Raw genomic sequence first — 24,172 nt, forward strand, 5'->3', positions numbered from 1 at the left:
GTCTGGTTAATTCTAACTGCCGATTGACCACGCCCTTCACTTGGTGCCCAACGTGAAGACCTCTTTAAGCTCTTTAAGCTTTTTAGAGCTCTTTAAGACTCTGGCCAGTGGGGGCCAGGCTGCATTCATTTGGGCACAGACCCAGCTGCTATGCACGGCCAGCTGCTACGTGCCCCGTGCACCGAACTCAGGAATCCAAAGGCCAGTGCCATCTGCCCTCCCTCAGCACTTGCCACTGGAGACTAGCGGCAAGCGGCAAGCGATAATGACACAGAGACTTTCTATTCTTAGATAAGATGAGACCACTTTCTGCTAGTAAGAAACACACAAGATTGTGAGCTGATGAGGAAATAAACCTCTTCTCTCTTTGTCACCAGAAAACTCTCTCTCTTTCTCTCTCTCTCTCTCTCTTTGTTTCTCTCTCCTTCTCTCTTTGTTTCCCTCTCTCTCTCTCTCACACACACACACACATACACACACACACCCATGCATACACACGCGCGCACGCGCACACACACACACACACACACACACACCCCACACACGCATATGCATGCGCACACATACATACATACACAGGCACACACACATATTCACGCACGCACACACACCCACACATTTGTACAAACGCACCTGCGTCCCACTCCACCCCACGCCCGGCCAGGACACCTCCCCAACCTCCTATTTCTTCACCATTCTTCATCTTGCTGCATTGGAAATTTGGTTCACAGGGCTGCATTTTCAGTACTCCAAGATGCACTATAATTGTAGCTTTTCCTAATACCACCGTCAAATGCCAGGTTTCAAAAGAGCATCAATGTTAGATAAGCTTTGTCAACGCACACAGGATTCTGAGGGAAGGGAATGTTTATTTGTCATTAATCTTCCTGATATGACCGTCATAATGTTGTAGGTCTGATAAAGCACTGAGCCTGATTGACAGCATTTCCAGGAGTTCACAATTTCACGGCTAAGGTTCCGATCGAGGTAATACAGTTATTAACTTAATATAAAAGAAGCTTTAAAAAGATTATAAAAAGCTATCTGCCCTTGCTACAGACAGTATTACTAACTCAGACTTAGACACACACAGGAGTGAAGGCCAGCACTAATGTCAACAGGGAGATCAGGAGGGCGTGCCACTATTGTCATTAGCAATACTAATGACACATTTGGTCATTAGCGTACTAGCATGAGTAAGGCAGCTTGTCAGGCACAGGAAGGCAAGCATGGCTGCAGTCGCTGAGGGAAGCTGATGGAGGCAGCAGGGTCACCGTGCGCTCTAGGCTCCCTCCCTCAGTCGTCCTCTCCTCCACAGGGCAGCAGCAGAGTTTTCTTATAGTCTCCAGATGTGTTGCCCTGGAACCAGACACAGCTCACTGACTCACAAACGCCACAGGAAATAAGAGATTAGGAGCTATCTGGGCACGGATTGTGTTGCTATGACTTTTCTCCCAACCGGGAACTTCTCATGACTCCCACAACAGGAATGCTACGCAGGGAATTTCCTATCAACGTTGCTTACTTTAGCTTTCTAATTTGACCCCTCAAGAGCTGTTCTCTTGATGACTATGAAGTATGTTCTTCCATCTAGAAAGAGAAGGCAAGGAAACTTTTCCAAGTATATGAAGCTCATCATGCTTTCCAAACAGACTCCCAGTTTCTCTCAGGCTAACAAAGGCGAAGGTACAGGCCCACCTGGGTGCTAGGGCTTTGCCTTGGTCCTTTGCTGCAGATATGACCTGACACCAGAGAAAAGGTGAGGAGAGAGAAGTGTTGACAGAGACAGTGGATACCGATGAACACAGAAGGACATGTTGTAGCCATGGGCAAAGTCTTGGCTCTGTTGGACCATGGTCAGGCCTGACATCCAACTCTCCCTTTGTCCTCTCTCAGAACCCCTAGCTCTAACCCTATAAGCACAGGAACTGGAGGGTTCTTTCCCCCGTTTCCTGTGTGCCGCCCACTGTCTGGCTCTGAGTTTCTAATGTGACACGAAGCTCTACCTTGATCATAGAATACAGAGAAGCGGCGAAGCTCTTCCTAAACTCCTTCCTGATGTTTAACGGATCAATCTCGCTCCTCGACACCACGACTCTGATGAGGGTGTGACCGTCCGTCCCAGCACCCTTTAGAGGAGAAAGAACACAGGCATTGAGTCTTCACATACAGCATCAAACGCCCCTGGTCTGAGTCACTTCAGTCTACCGGTTTAGTAGGGAGAGGCAACCTGTTTGAAGATGTGAATTCCCAGGTTGTTGTCTAAGGTGTAATCAGACAGAGAAGGGCACATTGGTTAGACAGATGGTTCACGGGGTCCACTCACTTTCATCGCATAGTAGAGGGTCTCTGCAAGGTAGGCTGGTGTGCTGCAAATAGACTTCACCAGGACAACACAATATGGCTGTCAGATGCTATCTGCCATGAGAAGACTGACATAATCACGGTGCAAACACTGTCTCGTGTGCTCTCTCAGCCCTGTCTCCAAGTGTAGAGTGAGATGTGCTGCAGAGGGGCTCATTGGCAAGCTGCTAGGGTTCCCTCACCAAATACTTTTTTAGGCATTGGTCTGGTTCTCCGCAGAGGTCTATGCGGGCACAGAAAGGCACTGGACCAGAGGCTCAAGTCTTTTCTGGGCCCCTTTGTTCTCTGCGGTCTCCGTTGGGTAGTTAACATGCCACAGCCTTCGACACTGATATGTTATGTAAGTAACTGGAAGTTTCTGTTCCAGATGTTCAATCAAATGGTCCAAGACTACTATCACCTCTGGAAGCACTGTGTCCTCTCCTAATCCTCCAAACTAAAACTCACAATTCACATAAGCAGCCTGCATGAATCCATTGCAGTCCAGATGTCGGGCCAGACTGTCAGGGAAGCATCCTCCTCCCTCCCAGCACATACAGCGGACGCAGTTAAGGCTGTGGAGACCACAGTCTCAGCAAAGGACACATGGCATATAGAAGCTTTAGCAGATAAAAATCCAAGAATCCTTCAGCTGTGAGGTTTCTTAATTCTTCCTTTTCAAAGATTAAGGAAAATAGCTTTGGGGGCATACTGAGAAGTTATCATCTGGCTAGGGGGAAAAAATCTCTATCTCTGATGTGTTAGGAGATGGGACAGTGGTGGTTTGGGGGTTACATAACTTAGGGTTGTCAAGTGCTCAAATAATATGACTTCCATGTGTGTCTTCATCATGAAAGAGCCAAGTGTCCAACTTATTGGCGGTGTGTTCATGTAAAAGGTGACTTTTAAGAGTGGGCTATTGCATAATGTTTGCTCATTTCCCACAAAACAAAAAGCCAGAATGAGCTCCACGTCAAAAGCTCAGGACACACAGACAAATGACAGACAGGCCGCCTTCAGACCATGTGAAACCAGGACCTGAACCCTCAGGATTTGGGGAATGGATAAAAACCCACAGTCAACTACAAACTCACTCTCCTAGTAATTCTGAGCACTTAATGAAAGATCCAAATGATTTAACCTGAAAACAACCTCCACCCCATCTCCACCACCCCATCACGTCGAAGGTACACATTTCTTTTCTAGCCAGATGATAATTTCTCAGTCTGCTTGCAAAGCTGTGAGGACAGTATTCAAAGGAAGTCTAAAACCACACAGGAATCAAAGGTTAGCCATACAAGCAAGCTCTATGGTAACATTCCCAGCATCAGAGGGCCATCGTACTATTTTCCAGAGAGAAATAACGTCCATATTCCCAAATATTGTTTATAAATGTTCTTTTAATTTAAAGGGGGCTATGATATAGATATGAATAATTTACATTGGTATAAATTTTGCTTTGTTGATGTAAATTTAAGGTCAATTTTTATATGTATATGTATTTCTGATCTTGATTCAGTTATTGTGATTGTGTAATTCATTTAAAAAATGTAATGCATAATTAGAAAATATAGGTTATTAATGGATAATCATCAATGATAATCGAGCTTATAATCATGTTAGTTAGACTTTCTAGATATATAGAGATATATTTCAGTTAACTAGGCAGTCTTCATATCTTTGAAAGACTACAGAATATGGCATTTAATGTTTTAATAACTTAAGGCATTTCATGACAATGAGACACGTCTGCTCCTGGTAGTACCAATCTACTTCAAGAGGAAAATGGGCATCGAAGAGGCTCCTAATGGAGTTGGTTAGCCATTTGTGCAAGAAACTGCTCTTGCCTGTAATGTTGTATAAACTGGACATAAAGAACCCACAGAGAGAGGACTGCAGAACTTGCCTAAAGGTGAGATGGTCCTTCAGGGTTCCTGCTTCATGAGAGAGTCTGCGAGACATTCTGCAGGATACAAAAGAAAGTGACTGAACTGTCTTTAAAATTTTCTGCTTCATGGAAATGTCTGCTGGATACTATGAGCCTATAGGCTGAAGATGGATGCCCCAACAGTACAAAAGAACTTTGGGTGATTGTCTAGGCAGCAAGATGTCTCTGTCATTTCTAGAGTTTTGAAAGTTGCTTACTTATAATATTACGTAGGTAATATTATATCCTTCTGGAGTCTCTAGTGGAGTTGGAAGAATGGATAGTTATAGTTTTCCTTAATTATGATAAAAGATAAAATAGATATAAATATTGTAAGTGTAATTCTTGCTTGATAACTGTTTTGTTATATGTAATTTTACTATGTTAAAGTGAAAGCCTTTCTTTTTTGTTTAAACAGAAAAAGGGGAAATGGTGTAGAAGGTCCTTCTGTATTTGTGTTGCTTTCATTGGTTGAATAAAGAAATTGCCTTGGCCTTTTGATAGTGCAGAGCTTAGGTAGGCGTGGAAAAGAACACTGAAGTCTGGGAGGAAGAAGGCAGTGTGGCAGATGCCATATAGCATTGGCCTGCGACTGTCACTGGTTAGAATCTTTCCCGGTAAGCCATGACCTCGTGATAAACACAGATTAGTAGAAACAGGTTAGACCAAGATGTAAGAGTTAGCCAAGAAGAGGCTAGATATAATGGGTCAGGCAGTAATTTAATTAATATAATTCCCGTGTGGTTATTTCGGGGGCTAAGCTAGTGGGCGATGGAACGTGGGCCCATTCCTCCTACTACAAACAGACTTAACCTTGTTAAACCAAAGGAATGTAATTTGCTTGGAGATGACCTTCTTACTCACGGACACTCTAAATAAAGACAAGACAGGACAGTAACTTGCCTCTTGATCTTGGTGGTACAGCATGTGATTATAGTGCTCTAGAGCTATTTTTTATTTAACCAACAGAGAATTAAAAGATTAGGCCCCTCCATACATCTTTGTGCTCCATAACCACAATTCTGTTTTCCTCCTCTCTCCTTTCTCTAAGAGTCCAATCCTCTGTCCAGAGCAAGCATTGGGCAAGAAAGATGACAGAGAGCAGTTTTAACATTCTTAAAATATTAAATCACTTTAACACATTTAAAAAGGTGAGACTGAGGGCTGGAGAGATGGCTCAGCAGTTAAGAGGACTGGCTGCTCTTCCAAAGGACCTGGATTCAATTCCCAACATGCACATGACAGTTCACAACTGTCTGTAACTCCAGTTCCTGGGGATCTGACACTCTCACACAGACACACAGCAAAACCCCAATGCATTAAAAATAAAAAAATTATAGAAAACATTTTTCAAAAGGTGAAATTGATTTAACATGTTTAAAGTAATAAAAAAAATGTGAAGTATTGCCTGTGAGTTCAGTTCCAAATGAATGACTCACTGTGGCTTTTCAGATTCCCAAGATAACAGACCTACCTCAGTGCCAAGTATCAACAGAGAATACCTCAAAAGCCCTCTGTCTCCACTTCTGCCCCACTGAGACATCACAGGTCCCACCTCTGAAGCCATCTCACTGTCTTTGCTAACAGGTAGAGGGGGTGTGTGGCTCCCCAGACCTGAGAGAAGCAGACTGCACAAGGCTGGGTCACTGGTGCGAATAGTCAAGAGGACGTGGCCAGTGCGGCTTGCTCTCTGTTGGTCCTGGCCATGGTGAAGGAAGGAAAGCCTGGGTTCCGTAAGGGGATATTAAAGTCTGCCCCATGAGGCAGTATTCACACGTGCAAATTCTCGCTTTCAGTATCGTAAATGGTCACATCTGCAGCATGACAGGTAAGCGATGTGTCCACAGGCTGGGTAATCAACACAGTTCCCAGATCAGGACATAGGTGCCTGGGAGACTATGAGAACCATGGCCCCACCCTGACCCAAAGGGCCAGAACTGAAGCCCAATGAACAGGAGAGACCGTTCCGCGCAACAAATGGTGAGAGGAAAAAAAAATCAATGAGAAGTTCAAGGGGAGTGTTTTCCCTAGGCCTCAGACAACACAGAGCCCATTACATCAGCTCTGCTGGGAAGTCTGCCCAAGTGGCCCTAATGTAGGTCTCCCGCTGTCATCTGAGACTACAGTTGGCTTCCCAAGCCGTAGCCACTGAAAAACCTCCAGAGCGCCTAGTCCTGAAAGCAGGAATGTGAGAACTACACTGTCTCTCACAAAAGCCTAAAGAAATCCATGTCTGGAAAGCCATGTGGTCATCTGAAACGGGGTGAAGCCCCTAGCTGGGGGATCGATGACTCAGTCGATGTCTGTGCTTGCCCTTCCTCTATGAGAAGGTGGAGTTGTCGGATCTGAGCCTTTAACCTATAGTTAATAAATGCTTCATAAGATGAGAAACCAGAACAGGGAGCTGACATTGACCATGAGGCCTGTTTGGTGGAAGAGAGAGGGTGCTGGCGTCACAGAGTCAGGCTGGGAATTGGAGCTCCAATGTTATTCAGAGGACCTGGCTTGTTTCTTTGGACAGAGTGTGACCCTTACACATCAGTGACTGACTGAATGCCAGCACTATTGTAGGAGCCAAGGCTGGCACGGAACTGACACGGGGCCCTAGAGAGGCAGGCTGAGGCAGGAAGACAGGGACAGGAAGCTTGGGGTGCTTCAGTTCTGCATGAGGGCCACCTGACTCATGTCTTCAAGGTCAGGAAGGGCCACACTGGAAGCATCTAAAGGGGGACTGACCTTTGAAAAGACAGGGTAGAAACAGGAGAAGGAAAGAGAACTCAGGATGGGGTGGGAGGCTGAAGACAGGCATTACAAGGTTTAAAGAAAAACATTCAGAGGCCTGGACTTTATCCTGAGGATGATGAACCCCTACATTTGCAGGGCTTAGGTAGGAACATGGCACAGCTGATATTTCCCAGGCAGGATGGGCAGGAGTGAAATACTGGACAGTAAGCCCTCAGCAAGTGCTTCCTTTCTTCTCCAGTGAGGCCGGGATCACAACGACTGACGCTGTTAAGAAACCAGCCACTCAGAATATAATCTTTCCCTCTGTAGCAAAGCCAGGTGACATGGTGCTGACAACTGCATGGAGTGGTCAACCAGATCTCCCCTTTTCAATGGCACCGTAACTGAAGCAGACCAGAGACAGGGCTACAGCGGGTGAGTCTAGGAACACAAGTACTCTAGGACCAATCGCCAGGTTTCAGCTCTCACGTTTCACATCCCCTAACCATCTTCCTTATGTGGGACTGTCTTGTAAGCCACACTGAAACTGCACTGGTATTCAGAAGTCCCTGAAGTGAAATTTTTCATTTGGGGTTGATAAAAAAGTAGCTGTTAAAAGAACAGTCATTCTGTTTAGAACGCTGTCAAAGGAAACAGAATTTCTTAATGCTGAAATAAACTAACACGTCAATTTTTTTGTAATAAGGTGCCAATAGTACCATAAACACTTCATTTGTTCTTCCTTATTTTATCCTACTAAAAAAAACCCTCTTCCATCATGGCAATGGGACAGTAACACAGGGATTTTTTAAATAAAATCCATTTTGTGAATGATGATAAACAGCATGTCTAGCTATAATTTGAAGTATAATTTGCTTAATTTTATTTCAGCTTTGGATACAGTTATTTTGTTGGCCAGATCAGAGTAAGAAAACTGTACCTTTTTGAGTCATATATTTTGTAGGGAGCTGCTAAATACATTAAGGTTCTTAAAACACATGTTGTGATTTTTCATTATTGTGAATTCTTTTTATTTCTAAGTCATAACAAAGTTGTCATGTAATACATCTTACTTACCTGAGCATCCAGTTCAACTTGAGCATCATCAGTCGCAGTATCGGGGTCTCTATTTGCCTGTAAGAAAGGACATCACACACTGGACCACAGAGCATCTTCATTCTGATGGAAAGATGCACCTGATGCCTGTGCACAAGGCACACTCTCTCCCTGGAAACTATGCTTGGGCTAAGATCATATCAACCCTACAGTGCTGAGATCATACCATCAACCCTAAAGTGCTAAGATCATGCCATCAACCCTACAGTGCTAAGATCATATCACCCTACAGTGCTGAGATCATATCACCCCTACAGTGCTGAGATCATATCACCCTACAGTGCTAAGATCAGCTAAGATCATACCATCAACCCTACAGTACTAAGATCATATCACCCCTACAGTGCTAAGATCATATCACCCTACAGTGCTGAGATCATATCACCCCTACAGTGCTGAGATCATACCATCAACCCTACAGTACTAAGATCATATCACCCCTACAGTGCTAAGATCATATCACCCCTACAGTGCTGAGATCATATCACCTCTACTGCGTGCTGCACTGCCACAGAGCAGTGTCCAAACCAGCACAACCTTGCTGATTCTAAAGTCTATGGGTGAACAGGCTGCATATATCTGCCCAAAACAAATAAATGAGTTGGCTCTTTACAGTCTGAATCAGATATTCTGAAGCACAAACAAGCACAGGCAGCATGTGGGCATCAGAGAGGGAATCTGCATGTATCAGGAATTATTGAAAGATTTTTAACTGGCCTTAATTTAATACAGGCATGTCATTCCAACCCGACTCCTTAGTCAACTCTGCTAAGTCTCTACCAATACCTGAAGGAGGACCACCAGCATCCTCTTGTAGTACCCTGAGGTGTCCCCAACCACGTCATCTTCCAGGCTGGAATTGTATTCTGCAAAACAATGATTTCACACTTGGTCATAGCATCTCTCAACTAGAAAAACCCTGCCCCATTAACTAAATGAACAAGACATACAGGAAGACGTGCATATTTGATTAACAAAAACCTTCTCTATGCCATCAATGAGCACTCCAAACACGGATGGCAAATTCAATAAGTGAGCGGCTGGATGAAAATGGGCTCTATTAACCTCCCCCAAAAGCATTCGCTCAAGCCTAAATTATGATAGGCACTTAGAAACTCTCTCCCCAAATGTTAGTAAGTGCACACACACAAGGACAGTGTGAGGCTTAAACGCATGATAATCATTAACTGAAGTTCGTATGTGATTTTTTTTCCAGATGTTTTCCATCCTCGGAATTCTTGTCTTTGCATGGTCATATCTCCCACTAATGAGATATTTTCCCTTTGCAATGATTAAGTTACTTCTGACAGACAGCAATGACATTTTAAAGTATGACCCCCCTCCCACCTCAGGATCCAAATCAAGTTGAGGTCACAGGAAGGAAGAACTGAGACCTTCTGAGTCATAGACCCTTTAGCTAACTCTCAAGCTGCTATTTTAAAATGGTCTTGCTAAAAAGCATCAAAATATTTAATCAGTGGTTGAAAGTGGAATATTTTAAAAGCCTGACCCTTCTATGTGTGAGAACCAGACACAAAGCCTGTAAGCATCCGATTCCTTCCTCTACTCCAGTACCCGTAATTAGTTACCAAATCCCCACACACACACACTTGCTGCTCTGATTTGCACTCTTCATGCCGCCACCTCCCCGCAACCTCGGTGGCGCCGTAATTACTACACAACTTCCTCACTGCCTCCCTCCAGAGCTATCGATACAATACACATCCAGCCTCAAACCTTCCCTCCTTCAACTGTTCCTTCAACATTTCATCAGCCATTATACGGCCGACTCACAGCCGCATTCATCTTCCAGGCAGACAGATTCTCTACACTCCCTACCAACCCATGACAGACACACATGTGCCCTCCTCCCTGCAGTCAGGCTCCATTAGATCCCCCAGTCTGTGCTCCTCAGCACAGGGTCCATGGTAACTGATGATCAAAGCTACCTTTAGTACTGGAGACCCATCTTAGCCTTTCCTCCCCAGTTTGCTGACTGACAAGGAATAAATAATAAATAAATAAATAAATAAATAAATAAATAAATAAATGTGTGTATTTAAGGTATACATCGTACTTGATACACTGTGAAATGGTTACTGGTGCCCCCATGTAGCTTCCTGTGAATGGTGAAACACTCAGGCTCTAGTTCCTTAGCAAATTTCAGTTGTACAATACGGTGCTATGAATAGTCTCCACGTTCCAACCGCATCCCCAGAACTCGTCCTCCCTTCCCCCCCCTCACTGTCCGGCGAGCACCATCTCTCACCAGCTCTCTTCACCGTCTCTCCTGTCCGGCCTTGGCAAACACCATGCTACTTCCTACTCTACAGCTTTACCTGTTTATCACTTGGTTGGAGCTTACCCAGGTGATGTCCTCACAGAGTGTTTGTCTTTCTGCACCCAGCTCACTTCACTTAAGTTACATAATGCCTTCCATGTTGACTTGTGCTATACCAATGTCGGAAGTTACACATTTAAGACTAGATAACGCAGCATTGTGTGGACGCTCAACTCATTCCTTCCATGCATTTTTCAATGAACCCTCAGTACATCACCTACTCTTGAAATCCAAATATCTCATTTGTATTATGAAGCCTCCCTAAGACCCATCTGCGATGTCCTCTCCCTCCTGTCTGCATTCTGAATTAATATTTTCATGTGTGACTTTCTAAATTTCATCATCCTTTAGCTACTGACTCTAACCTCACCGAGGACAAGAACTGTGCATGCCTTCTATGTCCTCGGGGCAGCAGTGGACACAGAGCTGTGCCCTGAAACACACTGAGCAGGATTCAGCCAGCACAATTACTGCATCAGAGGTGCTCAGTCCTCAGCATCAGCACCCTAGATATGGCTGTCTTTTCCTTGTCTTTCTGTTCTTTGTGATTCTTGCATCTTACCAACAGATCAGACTATTTCAGGAAGTTGCAGATACAAACAAGACTGCTGAGGACATTTTAAGCTCTGCCCCACCATTTATTCAAGCCTTTAAAGAAGTAGCCAGTTCTGGGAATTGGGGGTCATCGTTAGGATAATTCCTTAATGATGTGGAGCAAAAGGAGTTAATCTTACTAGGAGAAACCTTAGAAGCCTTCTGCAGAAAAACAATTGCAGCAGTCCCCACTAGGCATCTGCCTGGGGAGATACGTGCAGTTGCAAACAGGAGGCCTATGAAGCCTTCCTTATGGCCAGAAAAGACCTAGGCTGATAACATCTGAGCCTGAGAGTCGGGGAGGGAGGAGAGTTGAGATTAACGGTTTAAGATGAGTTTCAGAGAAGTTTGAGATCATGAAATTTCCTAACAGAAAGTTTTCCCAGGAAGATAGTGGCCTTCCCCTCTCTCACCCAAGATATTCTGAGCACAAGGTCACTTAGCCCAGCCAGCCACCTGGTACAGACTGAGCAAAAGTCCTTGTACCCAAGTCAAAGCATGGAGCAAAAGTCCTTGTACCCAAGTCAAAGCATTTTCAAAGATTCTCTTTGTAAACTGTTTTATGCTGTTTCTATTTTATGATCTGATGATGTATGCCTTTGCCAAGTTCTTTGATTGTAAAAAATATATAAACCTTGCACTGATTATAGTAAAGTTACAGCAGCATATTTAACCACATTGAATGTGTCTGTCTCTCATTTCCTCGCCGATTCCTGAATTCTTCTGAGCCTTCACCCTGATTCTCCCACAGTCTGAGTGGCTCCCCTGAGCCGGTCCGTGGCACTTTTCTATGTCCATCAAACATAATGTTAGAGTTAAGATATTCAATGCTGTCCTCCTAAAAGCCCAAATGTTAAAGTTTGGTCACCAGATAGCACCAGGGGCTGTTAACCAAACCTTAAAAAGCTTTTAGGTCCCTAAGGGATGTCTTTAAAGGAGATGATGAGACAACTGTCTCTTCTCTTTCTGGCCTCCTGCCTAGGTACAGGCCAAAAACCTTGGGGCCAGTTATTTGTGGACATGAGCCAAAATAAACCCTTATTGCCTAGACAGATGGTCTCGGGTAGCAGAACAGAAAGATGGCTGACAATGGGGTCTCTTGCAGGAACTCACTTTCTGTTTCTGACAAACAGTTTTAACTGGTTTCCCTTTCTGTGTTTATAGACGTCATGCCTACCCTGCTATGTCAGAACGGATAAGCAGCAATGCGGCTAAATTTAGGTTTTCTGTTTAAGATAACATAGTTTCTATTTCTACTTCTTTTCAAAAACTCAAACAATAAAATACCTAATTTTGTCCTATGGGAAAATCTGAGTTGTTCACAGTGTTTGAGATGTATTCTGTTAAAAGGCCCTTTTCTCAAATTCCTAAGGTCTCATTTGCTCCAAAACTGTAATTGCAGAATGTCACAGACACTCAGCAAATTCAGCCTCCTGTCTGGGTGATTCCTGTCCTTCCGCTGTGCGGGTGGGATCCCTGAGCTGCTTACTTTGTCTACTGATTCAGAACCCACTTAGGACAAGTCGCTCCTGTCAGCATCTGAGCAAATGTTTCAATGCAGTCAACTTCTGCCTTTTTATTTTAAAAGTTAAAATATCTCATCTGTAACCTTTCCAAAGCCTAAAGATAAAATGGAAGTATAGAACTCCACCACGCTAAAATTTTAGACAGTATTTCTGAGTTTAACTATACAAGAAGATTAAATGACACACCCCTTTACTTCTTATTGACTCTCACAGTTTTGTCTTCTGAGCATCCTTTGCTGAAATGAGTCAAATAAAACACAGACTCATAATATCCAGCAGACTTTTCCATAAAGCAGGGAATTTTAAGGACACTTCTGCCTATATTGGCAGTTTGTCAGTCACTTTCTTCTGTGTTCTGCAGAATGTCTGGCAGTCTCTTTCATGAAGCAGGAACCCCAAAGGATCGCCTCACCTTTAGGCAACTCAGCAGTCATTTCTCTATGGGTCCTGCATGTCTAGTTCATACAGCATACCATCAAGCAGTCCAGGCAAGAGCAGTTTCTTGCCCAAACGACTAACAAACTCTATGCTTCAATGCCCATCTTCCTCTTGAAGTAGATTGGTGATGCCAGGAGTAGATGTGTCTCAATGTCATGAAAAGTTCTAAGTTCTTAAAACATTTTAAATGCCATGTTCTGAAGGACTTTGAAAGATTTGAAGAATCCCTATCTAACTGAAATATATATCTAGAAAACCTAACTAACATGACTACAAGCATGACTATTATAGATGACTATTATCCTATATTTCTTAATTATACATTACATTTATTTATTTGTTTATTTATTTGTTTGTTTGTTTATTTTTGGTTTTATAAGACAGGGTTTCTCTGTAGCTTTGGAGCCTGTCCTGGAACTAGTCCTTGTAGACCAGGCTAGTCTCAAACTCACAGAGGTCTGCCTGCCTCTGTCTCCCGAGTGCTAGGATTAAAGGCGTGCACCACCACTGCCCAGCTACATTTCATTTTTAAATAAACTGCACAAACACAATACCTTAATCAAGAGCAGAAATACACATATAACACAATTGACCTTAAATTTGTATCAATAAAGCAAGATCCATACCAATGCCATGCTCTGAAGGTCTTTGAAAGACTTGAAGAATCCCTATCTAATTGAAATATATCTCTATGTATCTAGAAAACGTAACTAACATGACTACAAGCTTGAGTATTACAGAGATGACTCTCTATTAACCAGTATTTCTTAATTATACATTGCATTTTTAAATGAGCTGCACAATACCTTAATCAATAACATAAATATACATATATACATTTAACAAAATTTACCTTAAATTTGTATCAATAAAGCAAGATCCATACCAATGCAAATCTCCTTAGCATATCCTCCTTTAAATGTAAGCAAACATTTATATACAATATTTGTGAATATGGACGTAGTTCTCTCCAAACCGCTTTTTGTTTTTGTTGGGCAAAGTATTTTGGGGGGTATTATCAGTGACCTTTTAGAGGGGCTTGGTCCATTAAATCACATTAGTCTGGAATTAATTCACAGGTTTTGATCTTCTGTGGAAACAAAAGAAGAGCTTCCTTTTTAAAGCAACACATCCTTAAACTCAAATTTTGGCATTAAGATACCTTTATGTTGGCTTAACTTAGCAATCCATAAAATGAAATGTCTCATTACATAGCTCTTTAACAGTCAAAAAACTTAAAGAAAACAAAATAATATACATAATCTAGACTCTTTGTGTATATTTTATCTTTATGTGGCATTTTTTACTTTATTACTTTTTTTACCAGTTTATATTTAATATTTATTTTATTATCTTTATTACTTTAATCAATGACTGTTTATACTCTTTTATCTACATTTACTGTCTCTTTTCTCTCTCTCTCTCTCTGTAAAATAGATAAGATCTCTTGAGTAAAGTGTGAGTGTTGGGTGGGGGAGGAGGTTGAAATTGTAGTGGGGAGGGGAGGAGAGGAAGGGAAAGGAGAACTGAGGAATTGGGAAGGTCCAGTTGGGGGAAGAACAAAGAGGGGGAGCAAGGAAAGGGATATCTTGGTTGAGGGAACCATTATGGGGTTAGTGAGACCTGGCATTAGAGAAATTGCCAGGAATCCACAAGGATGACTCCAGCTAAGAGTCTAAGCAATAGTGGAGAGGGTGCCTGAACTGGCCTTCCCCTCTAAGCAGATTGATGACTACCTTAATTGTCATCATAGAGCCTTCATCCAGCAACTGATGGAAGCAGATGCAGAGATCCACAGCTAAGCACTGGGTTGAACTGCTGGAGTTCAGTCATAGAGAAGGTGGAGCAATATTATGAACAAAGGGGCTGACCTGAGCTAGTGGGAGGTCACTGAGTCTGGACTGACAGAGGGGGAATCTGCATAGGACCGAACTAAGCCCTCTGAATGTGGGTGACAGCTGTGTGACTTGGGCAGTTTGTGAGGTCACTGACTGATGAACCAGTATTTATCCCTAGTGTGTGGACTGACTCTTTGGAGCCCATTCCCTGTGGAGGGATACCTTGTTCAGCCTAGATACAGGGAGGAGGGCCTTGGTCCTGCCTCAAGTGATGTGATCAACTTTGCTGACTCCCCATGGGAGGCCTCACTCTCTCTGAGAAGTGCATAAGGAGTGGGGTGGGGGAAGCAGAAGGAGGAGAGGGAACTGGGATTGATATGTAAAATAAAATAAAATAAAATAATAATGAAAATGACTCATTTTATCCCAGTGTGTCCCACCCCCATTTTCAAACCAACAGTGTTTGGTTTTGCCCTAGGTCATCCAAGCAGTGTTGGGAATGAGTTACGTCCTGTGCTGTGGCCCTCAGGTCCAATCAGTTGCTGCTTGGGTTCTCTCACACACTTTGTGTCACTACTGCCCTAACATATCGTGCAGGCAGGACAGATTGTAGGTCAAATGTTTTGTGGCTGGGTTGGTGTTCCTATTACTTTTCTTGATAGCATGCTGAGTGCCTTCCTGTATCAAAGATGCTGGGACATAGGGATGAAGGCTCGATGTAGACTCCAGCTCAATATCTCCATTCAGGATAGGTGTTGTCTTTAGCCAACACCTTTGGTATCAGTTTGTGGAGCTCGATCTGTTTTAGCCACTTTCTGAGTTGTTTGGGGATTCCCACAGATCCCTTTAGCCAACATCTCAATTAGATGTAACCCAATCCTGGTACGGAATGCTGCCTTGGGTGACAAGAGATGGGCAGCTGGGACTCCATCTACCCTATTGTTTGGTAGTTTCAATTAGATTGCTTTCATGTACGTATATATTTTATAAACTTTCTACTGTATTAGCTTTCCATACGAGCCCTGAAATGTCCCTCCATTTTAGCTGTTTCTCCTGTGTTCTCTCTCACAACCCATCCCTGTCCCCTCTCGACCCTCACATTCCAGCTATATCTATCTTTTCTGTTTCCCTTTTCCTAAGGAAACCTATTTGTTCCCTGTACCCACTCTGTACCTACCCTCTGGGGTTCTATGGATTGTAGCCTGGTTATAATGGGTTTAACAGTTAATATCCACATATAAGTGTATTCTATATTTCTATTTTTGGGTCTGGGTTAACCGCACTCAGGATGATTTTTTCTAGTTCTGTCCATTTACCTGCAAATTTCATAATGTTGTTTTTTTAAAAAATGGCTGAGCAATGCTCTATTGTGCAAATGTACCATATTTTCATTATCCATTATTTGTTGAGGGTCATCTAGGTTGTTTCTGGTTTCTGGCTATTATGAATAGAGCAGGAATGAGCACAGCTGAGTAAACGTCATTGTGGTAGAATGGAGTGTCTCTCGGGTATATGCCCAAGAGTGGTATAGCTGGGGCTTGATGTAGTTTTCCTTCTACCCAAGAAACTGCCACACTGGTTCCCATAGTGGCTGTACGAGTTTGTACTTCACCAGCAATGGATGAAGGCTCTTCTTACTCCACATCCTCAACAGCATGAGTTGTCATTTGTTCTGTGATCTTAACCACTCTGAATGGTGTAAAATGAAATCTCAAAGTAGTTTTGATTTGCATTTTACTGATGACCAAGGATGTTGGACATTTCTTTAACTGTTTCTCAGGCACTTGTGATTCCACTGCTGAGAATTCTCTGTTTAGTTCTGTACCCCCTTTTCATTGGGTTATTTTCTTGATATCTAGTTGCTTGAATTTTTTTAAATATATATTTTGGATATTGGTAAAACTCTTTTCCCATTCTGTAGGCTACCACTTTGTCTGATTGATGGTGTCCTTTGCCTTACAGAAGCTTTTCAGTTTCATTTGTTGTTTGTTGTAGCAGCATTTCTATTGTAATTTAATAAAGTTTGCATGGGGATCGGGAAAGTAAAAGAGCCACATTGGTCAGCCTTACTGCAAAGCAGTGGTAATACATACATTTAATCCCAGTAGCCAAACTAGTTGCCATAGAAACCGGGAGGTGCATGCCTTTAATCTCAGCCCTAGAGAGGATTATAAAACAAGAGGAAACAGCTCTCAAACACAGTCTCATCTTGAGATTCCTGGAGGCAGGATCGTCATTTTCATACTAAGATCGAGGTAAGAGGCAGTGACTGGCTGCTTTGTTTATTGGATCTTCAGGTTGAACTCCAATATATACATATCTATGAGTTTTTATTATTCACACATCATTTGATCTTGGTTCCTGTACTAACGGTGTTCTCTTCAGGAAGTTGCCTCCTGTGCTGCTGCATTCAAGGTAATCCCCTATTTTCTCTTCTGTCAGCTTCATTGTGTCTGGTTTTATGTTGAGGCTTTTGATCCATTTAGAGTTGAATTTTGTACACAGTGATTGATATAGATCTATTTGCATTTTTCTACATGCAGATATTCAATTTGTCCAACACCATTTGTTGAAGATGTTTTCTTTCCTCCAGTATGTATTCTGGACTATTTATCAAAAACCAGAAGTCCACAGATATGTAGACTTATGTATGGGTCTTCAGTTCAATTCCATTGATCAATGCATCTGTTTTTGTGCCAATACCATTCAGTTTTTATTATTGTAGCTCTGTAAGAAAACTTAAAATTGGAAATACTGATACCTTTAGCAGTTCTTTTCATTGTTCATGACTGTTTTAACTATCTTATTTTGTTTATTTTTCTTTTGTGTGTGTGTGTGTGTGCGATATTTCCATCTTTTGATATTTTCCTCAATCTTTCTTCAAAGACTTGAAGTTTGATCATGCAAATCTTTCACCTGCTAAGTTAGAGATACTCCGAGATATTTTATATTATTTGAGACCCTTGTGAAAGGTATTATTTCCTTGATTTCTTTCTTAGACAGTTTGTCATTTGCATATGGGAGGGCTGCTGATTTTTGTGGCTTATTTTGTACCCAGCAACTTTGCTGAAAGTGTTTAACAGCTGTAAGAGTTCCCCAGTGGAAATTTTAGGGCCACTGATGAATACTATCATATCATCTACTAATAAAGATATTTTAACTTCTTCCTTTCCAATTTAAAATGGCTACACCAGCTTGCTTCTTAGGTCCATTTTCTTGGAATATCTTTTTCCCAACCCTTTACCCTGAAGTGATGTTTATCCTTGATGTTAAAGTATGTTTCTTGGATGTAGTAGAAGGATGGATCCTGAATTTGCATTCATTCTGTTAGTCTGTGTCCTTTGTTTGGGGAATTGAGACTGTTGAGGTTGAGAGGTATCAATGACCAATGATTCTTGTTATTGTTGTTGCTGTGGTGATGGTGGTTATGGTGTGTGTGTGTGTGTGTGTGTGCATATATATATATACACACACAACTTTACTTACTCATCTACAGATGGGCATCGAAGCTGGTTCCTAAATGGCCGGTGTAAATATGGCCATGGACAAATTTTTAAAAAATGGATGTGCAGGTGTCTTTATTGTACATTGTGGTGGTTTGAACAATAATGGCCCCATAAGATAATATGTTTGAATATTGGGTCCCCAGTTGGTGGTACTGCTTGGTTAACAAACTAACCAACCAAACAAACAAACAAAAACTTTATATACTATATAATTACTTAGACCATGTGTCTTAGTTAGGGTTTCTAATGCTGTGAAGAGACACCATGACCATGACAATTCTTGTAAAGGAACACATTTAATTGAGGTGGCAGCTTAGAGTTCACAGATTCAGTCCATTATCATTATGGCAGGGAGCATGGCAGCATGCAGGTAGACGTGGGTACCGGCTATATCTTGATCAGAAGACAATAGGAAATGGACTCAGATGCTGGGCAAATGTTGAGCATTGAAACTTCAAAGCCCACCTCCACAGTGGCATACTTCCTCCAACAACTCACACACACACTTCAAGGCCACACCTCCTAATAGTGCCACTCCCTGGTGACTCAGCATTCCCATGTGAGTCTATGGGAGCCATTTTCATTTAAACCACCGCAATTAGGAAGCAGTTGCACCTTTCCTCCTTCTCTCTCTCTCTCTCTCTCTCTCTCTCTCTCTCTCTCGTTTTAGACAATAACAAAATGATGATGTAAAAGGCTCAGCAAACATGTAACCGGGTTGTTGACAGTAGCTATTGCCATTTCTTCTGTCAAATGCAAAAACCAGTTACAGACTTAAAAGAATTCTGTGAGTTTGGTACTGAAAAGTGAAAGAAAATGTTTTAATTTTATTAAAGTTCACCCCCACAAGGTGCTAGAACGATGGACGGCACAGTGGTCAAGAGTACTGGGTGCTTGTCCACAGACCTCAGGTTTGAGTATCAGCACCCACATGGCAGTTCACAGCTGTGTGGAACTCTGATACCCACTTCTGGCCTCTGCAGGCACCAGGCACACATGTGGTACACAGACATACATGCAGTCAAATATTCATAGACATAAAATAATTCTTTAACCTAATCCCCACATTTATTTACTGGAGAGCAAATTTATTTTGCTATTGCTCACATCAATTATTTCAGTTATGAACACAATTTAAGGATTCAATCATTCAAAAGTACAAAAGGGATATCATAACTGAATGTTGGAGAGGTCTGGGTGTCCTTTTAGGGGACTTTTACATTATATTTTAACTTATCTAGTGTGTTTAATCTGACTTACCTTCAAGTAATTTATTGATAAAATTCTAATTTAAAACAATATATTGCTGAAAAATAAGATGATGTAATTCAATTTAATAGGTGTATTACTCCATAAATATGGTCACTGTAGAGCTAAAGAATTATTATTTCTGAACAGTGTAAGTGTCATGTTTTTTTCTTTGTTTTGGTTATGTTTTATATGTTTTTAAATAACAAATATATACACAAAAGGAACACATTTTAAATCTTTAAAATGTGGAGGTCAACAATGTTGGTAGCCCCAACACTCTGGAGTCTGAAACAGGGGGATCATGAGTTCCAGGCCAACCTGAGTGACTTACAGAGGAAAGAGTGAAAAGAGAGGAAAAGGAAGGGGAAGGGATGGGAGGGAAGAGAGAGGATGGGAGGCGAACAGGAAGAGAGGGGAGAGGAGGAGAAAAGAGAGAGAAAGAAAAGTGGGAAAGAATACAGGAAAGAGATTGTGTGCTTGTGTGCAGTGTGGTCCTGCATGGTTTACTACACAGGACCCAGACCCTGTACTAACCATGCAGCCTATGCCAGTTTCCTCACAGTGGAAACAGCTGGAAGCATATGACATAGTTCAGTCAAAAGCCAGATGCCATTTGAATAATAAGAACAGCCATAGCTCTAGCAGGGAGGATCCTGTCAAGCTTCAGACAGACCTAGGAATACCTAGACCCTAGGGTAGAGTTGGCCACCAGGATAAGTTGTAGTAGGAGCAACAAAGTAAAAAACATTCAGGAAGGTTGGCAAATGAACTGAGGACAACCTGTAAGTAGACTTAGGTCCAAGAGGCAATGGGATCAGGGGGATCTGAGGGCAGGTGGCCAGTCCAGGCTGGGAGGTGGAAATAGGATCCTGAACAACACAATCCAATGGGGCTTAGGAAGGGACCACTGATTTGGATCAATGCCGTGCCAGGTTTGAATACAAAGTAAGGGCAGAGAATACAGAAACAGACAGAATGTCATCAATGAAATAGGTCAGCACACTGGCTGGACCAACGCTGAAGTGAAGACCAGGACTGCACACTACAAACCCCACCTTTCCACTGAGTGGATGCTGTGTTCCTCATGAAGGATGGCGCCAGGGATCCCAGGCAGGGTCAGCAGGCAGGAGCTCAGCTGTAGCTAGGAGACTTCACCTTGAATGTTCTCGCTTCAGAAAATGAACTCTTTCTACAAGGTCGAGCTGGAGCTAGCAGATGGTTCTCACAATGGTGAGAAAGCAGTGTGCAGGTGGGTGAATCTCTGCATTTTGAATTCCGAATCTTGGTCTTTTTCTGCCTCGTGATGATGCAGTGTGACCCTCTCTCAGTGGTGGCCAGTGTGGTAAGCCACGCCCCCAGGATCATGAGAATAAATGACCACACTGGACAACATTCTGCGTTGTAACCTACAGTGTCTAGTATGTGTGTCAAATGCATTTCCAATTCACAGTCTTCTGATTTACAGTGGGTTACAAGTTCATCTCTGCCTGAACTGAAGAGATCAGCAGATGCCAAGTAGAAGGGGCAGTCGGAGGCACCACGCCTCTCTCTTGCAGGTCAGAAGAGAGCGAGTCTCCTTTCCCATGTCCTGAGGGTCCAGGAATGGTTTGTTGTTGTTTGTTCCTGTAAAAATAAGATGTTAAGGAAGCTGAAGGAAAGGCAGTTAGGGTGGTGAGAAGATTCACATGGGAGGAAGAGCGGCAGTAGCCCAGGAACGAGCTACTGGAGAGCTATTTAAGAGTTCCATGACCTGAGACTGGAAAGAGAAGCCGTTCATTCAACAGCAGAACAACACAAAAAAATAGCAATAGATCAAGCAATTGATAACAAGAGCAGGCATTTCTCAGAAAGCTTGTTATAACCTCTGAAGAATAAGAATCCTGAAAAGGAGCTGATATCTTCTCTTGAGCTAGTTAGGAAGTTAGGAAGGAACAGGAGGCGGGGGGATGACTGCAACTACTTTAAAAATAACAACTAAAAGCCTCCTTTGTGTTCAGTCCAGGACTCCAGGCCATGGGATGGTGTCCCCCATATAAAGAGCAATGCCTCCACCCTCCGTCAAACCTCCCTGAAAGCACTGTCACTGGCATGTCAGAGATTTGTTTCCTAGGCTGTAAGTCACACAAGTTCACAGTAATGACATCATACTTGTTTCTGTTTTCAGAAACACTGTGGAAGACAAGAGCAGGGTTCGTGTGTGAGAGCCCCCAGAACGCCAACGTCAGCTGGTGTGAAAGGTGAGTTTGCTGTCTTCCTTCCAGTTTGGATTTACATCTCACCTAGAACCATCCCTAGGTGCGTTTCATGAACTGTCAAAGAGATTAGAAACAGAAAGGACTGAGTACCTGTGAAGAGAAATGATTTACTTAGAGAAACAGTTATCTTAAAAGAATACTACCATTCAGACCATGAACAACTAGGTGACGGCTCCCGGAGGCTTTTAAAACAGGTTTTGACTGCAAGCTTTCCTCAGAACAGTTACAAGAAACTAGCATTCATACTGACCAGTTCTTCAGGATATAGTCAGTTGGTGATGTAACTGGTGGCTATCTCCAAAGCCTTATGACAATGCTCAACCAGCAAAGCCCACTGTATGAACAGCTCGTTCAGAGTCTACTTCATATGGTAAATACCCAGTTAACCAAGCTTAATCACTGAAAACCAGCAACAGCTGCTGCAGGGTCTGGGCAATGCCCCTCAAGGGAAGGATTGCTATGAAACTGGCCAGTCTCACTGAGCCCCCCAAGGTCCAAATGAGGAGCAGAAGGAGGAAGAACATGAAAAAGGAAATCAGGACCACGAGGGGTGCGATCACCCACTGATACAAGGGGACTGATCTAATGAGAGTTCACCAAGGCCAGTTGACTGGGACAGAACAAGCACGCGATCCAACCAGATTCTCTGAATGAGGCCGGAAACTCTGAATGTGGCTGGCCTGGAGTCTTTCTGAAAAGCCATTAACAATGACACTGGGACTTGTTTCCTCTGCATATACTGGATTTTTGGGATCCAGTCTATTTGGATACTCTCCTTCCTGGACCTGGAGGGAGGGGGAGGAACTTGAACTACCCACAGGGCAGGAAACCCTGACTGCTCTTAGGGATGGAGAGGGAAGAGGAGAGGGAGTAGAGGGAGTGGGAGGGTGTTGGGAGGAGGGGCGGAAATGGAAACTTTTATATTTTAATAAACTTTGAGAAAAAAAAAAAAGAAACTGGCCAGTCTCCTTCCCTGAGGAACTTGACTTTAGATGGGATTCCCAGCAGCCTAGGCTCTAGGCCTGGCATCTCTAACTAGCTGTGTGTTCAAGTTAGAAAATTTCTCAAGGTCTTAGATTCATCATACATCAAATATTGATTGAGCTGGGCAGCAAAATACCATGAGGATAAAGTGGGAAAGAAAAGACATGGAGGTTGACAGTAACTAACAGTTTCAAGAATACCCCAGACATTCAGTTGCCTCATTTTCCTTTGCTGGTTACGGAAGTGTGAACTATCAGAGAAACTAGCTACAGGTGCTGTGTTGAGAAGCAAGGAGTGCTCCCAGTTGAAGGCAACAACTTCATTAAAGCCCCAAAGACTGAACAGTAGTGGACACTGGGCAAAGCATGTCCTGGCATCTTGGCTATCCCTCAGTTCAGGCACTGCCTGGCCAGAGAATCTCCCAGTGAACGACTTTCTGTTAGAGAGGAAGCAGAGGAAATGAGTTAGGTTATTGGCAGCCACAATAGTCTGACAAATGATAGCGCCTTTCTGGAAGGCTTGGTTTGTTTCTTTTCAAATAAGTATGAGGCGAATATTTCAGAACTTCAGGAGAAAGATGGCCTAATTGACCTCTTGTCTACTGGGCAGGGTGCACCCACCGGATTCACCCATATTTAAGTCCTGTCTCCACTCACCCTGACAATATGACAGGAACAGACACAGTCATGGCAAACTGCGGTCTTGAGGTCGTAGGGTGGGATCCTAACCTATAGAGCTTTTACAAAGTGGGTGAGACACAGCTTTCTCTTGTGTGTGGATTTAAAGACACAGGAGGAAGGCAGCCATTTCCACAGCAAAAAGAGATTCAAACCACATGAGAGCAAGAGATACCTTGGTCCTCTTTCCATTTCTACCTCATCCGTGGGAATTTCTTTTTCTTACACAAGGTCTCACTCTGTAGCCCAGGCTCCTGCCTTCCAAGTGCTGGGATTACAGGTGTGCCATAATGCCTAGCTTAAATTTCTATTTTGTAAACCCAGCAGATGGTGGTATTTTGTTATGGCATACACAGGCTGAGTTTAAAAACTCTCAGACATTATCCAAACCACAGGATTTTCTTTTATCCTGTGCTAGGTCCACACTTGGAGCTTTGGAGGAAGTAAAACAAAAGATGCCTGCTTTGGAGAAGAGCCTGTTTGGTTTGCTGCCACTCTCAGCAAAGTTGAGTGTACTGTTCATGTGCTTTCTTAGTGCATTTCAGAGTTCACCTGCTGTAACATGTGGGCCTGCTTGTTGAGGTTTCTGTCCTGCCCAGTTCCCACAGTCGTTAGATCCCAAAGAAAATCACACAGAAGGTCTACATAAGTT

General features: G+C 42.9%; 1 protein-coding gene across 2 annotated transcripts in view; it reads right to left on the reverse strand.

Annotated features, from left to right (window-relative positions):
* Nucleotides 1–849: 849 nt before the first annotated feature.
* LOC146890036 (annexin A5-like) overlaps nt 850–24,172 on the reverse strand; it is a 59,762-nt gene continuing 36,439 nt past the window's right edge. The window contains exons 2-5 of one of the 2 annotated variants that reach the window (XM_087899603.1): nt 8,897–8,976; nt 8,072–8,128; nt 2,007–2,129; nt 850–1,359 (exon numbers count right to left, since the gene is read on the reverse strand). In XM_087899603.1, coding sequence (XP_087755729.1) covers nt 1,297–1,359; nt 2,007–2,129; nt 8,072–8,128; nt 8,897–8,917 — 264 coding nt within the window. In that variant the 5' untranslated portion in view covers nt 8,918–8,976 and the 3' untranslated portion in view covers nt 850–1,296. The other variant, XM_087899602.1, reaches the window with a different exon arrangement.

This window comes from Myodes glareolus, chromosome 20 (assembly GCF_982192425.1).
Source record: "Myodes glareolus chromosome 20, mMyoGla1.1, whole genome shotgun sequence".
In the NCBI taxonomy this organism is placed as follows: Eukaryota; Metazoa; Chordata; class Mammalia; order Rodentia; family Cricetidae; genus Myodes; species Myodes glareolus.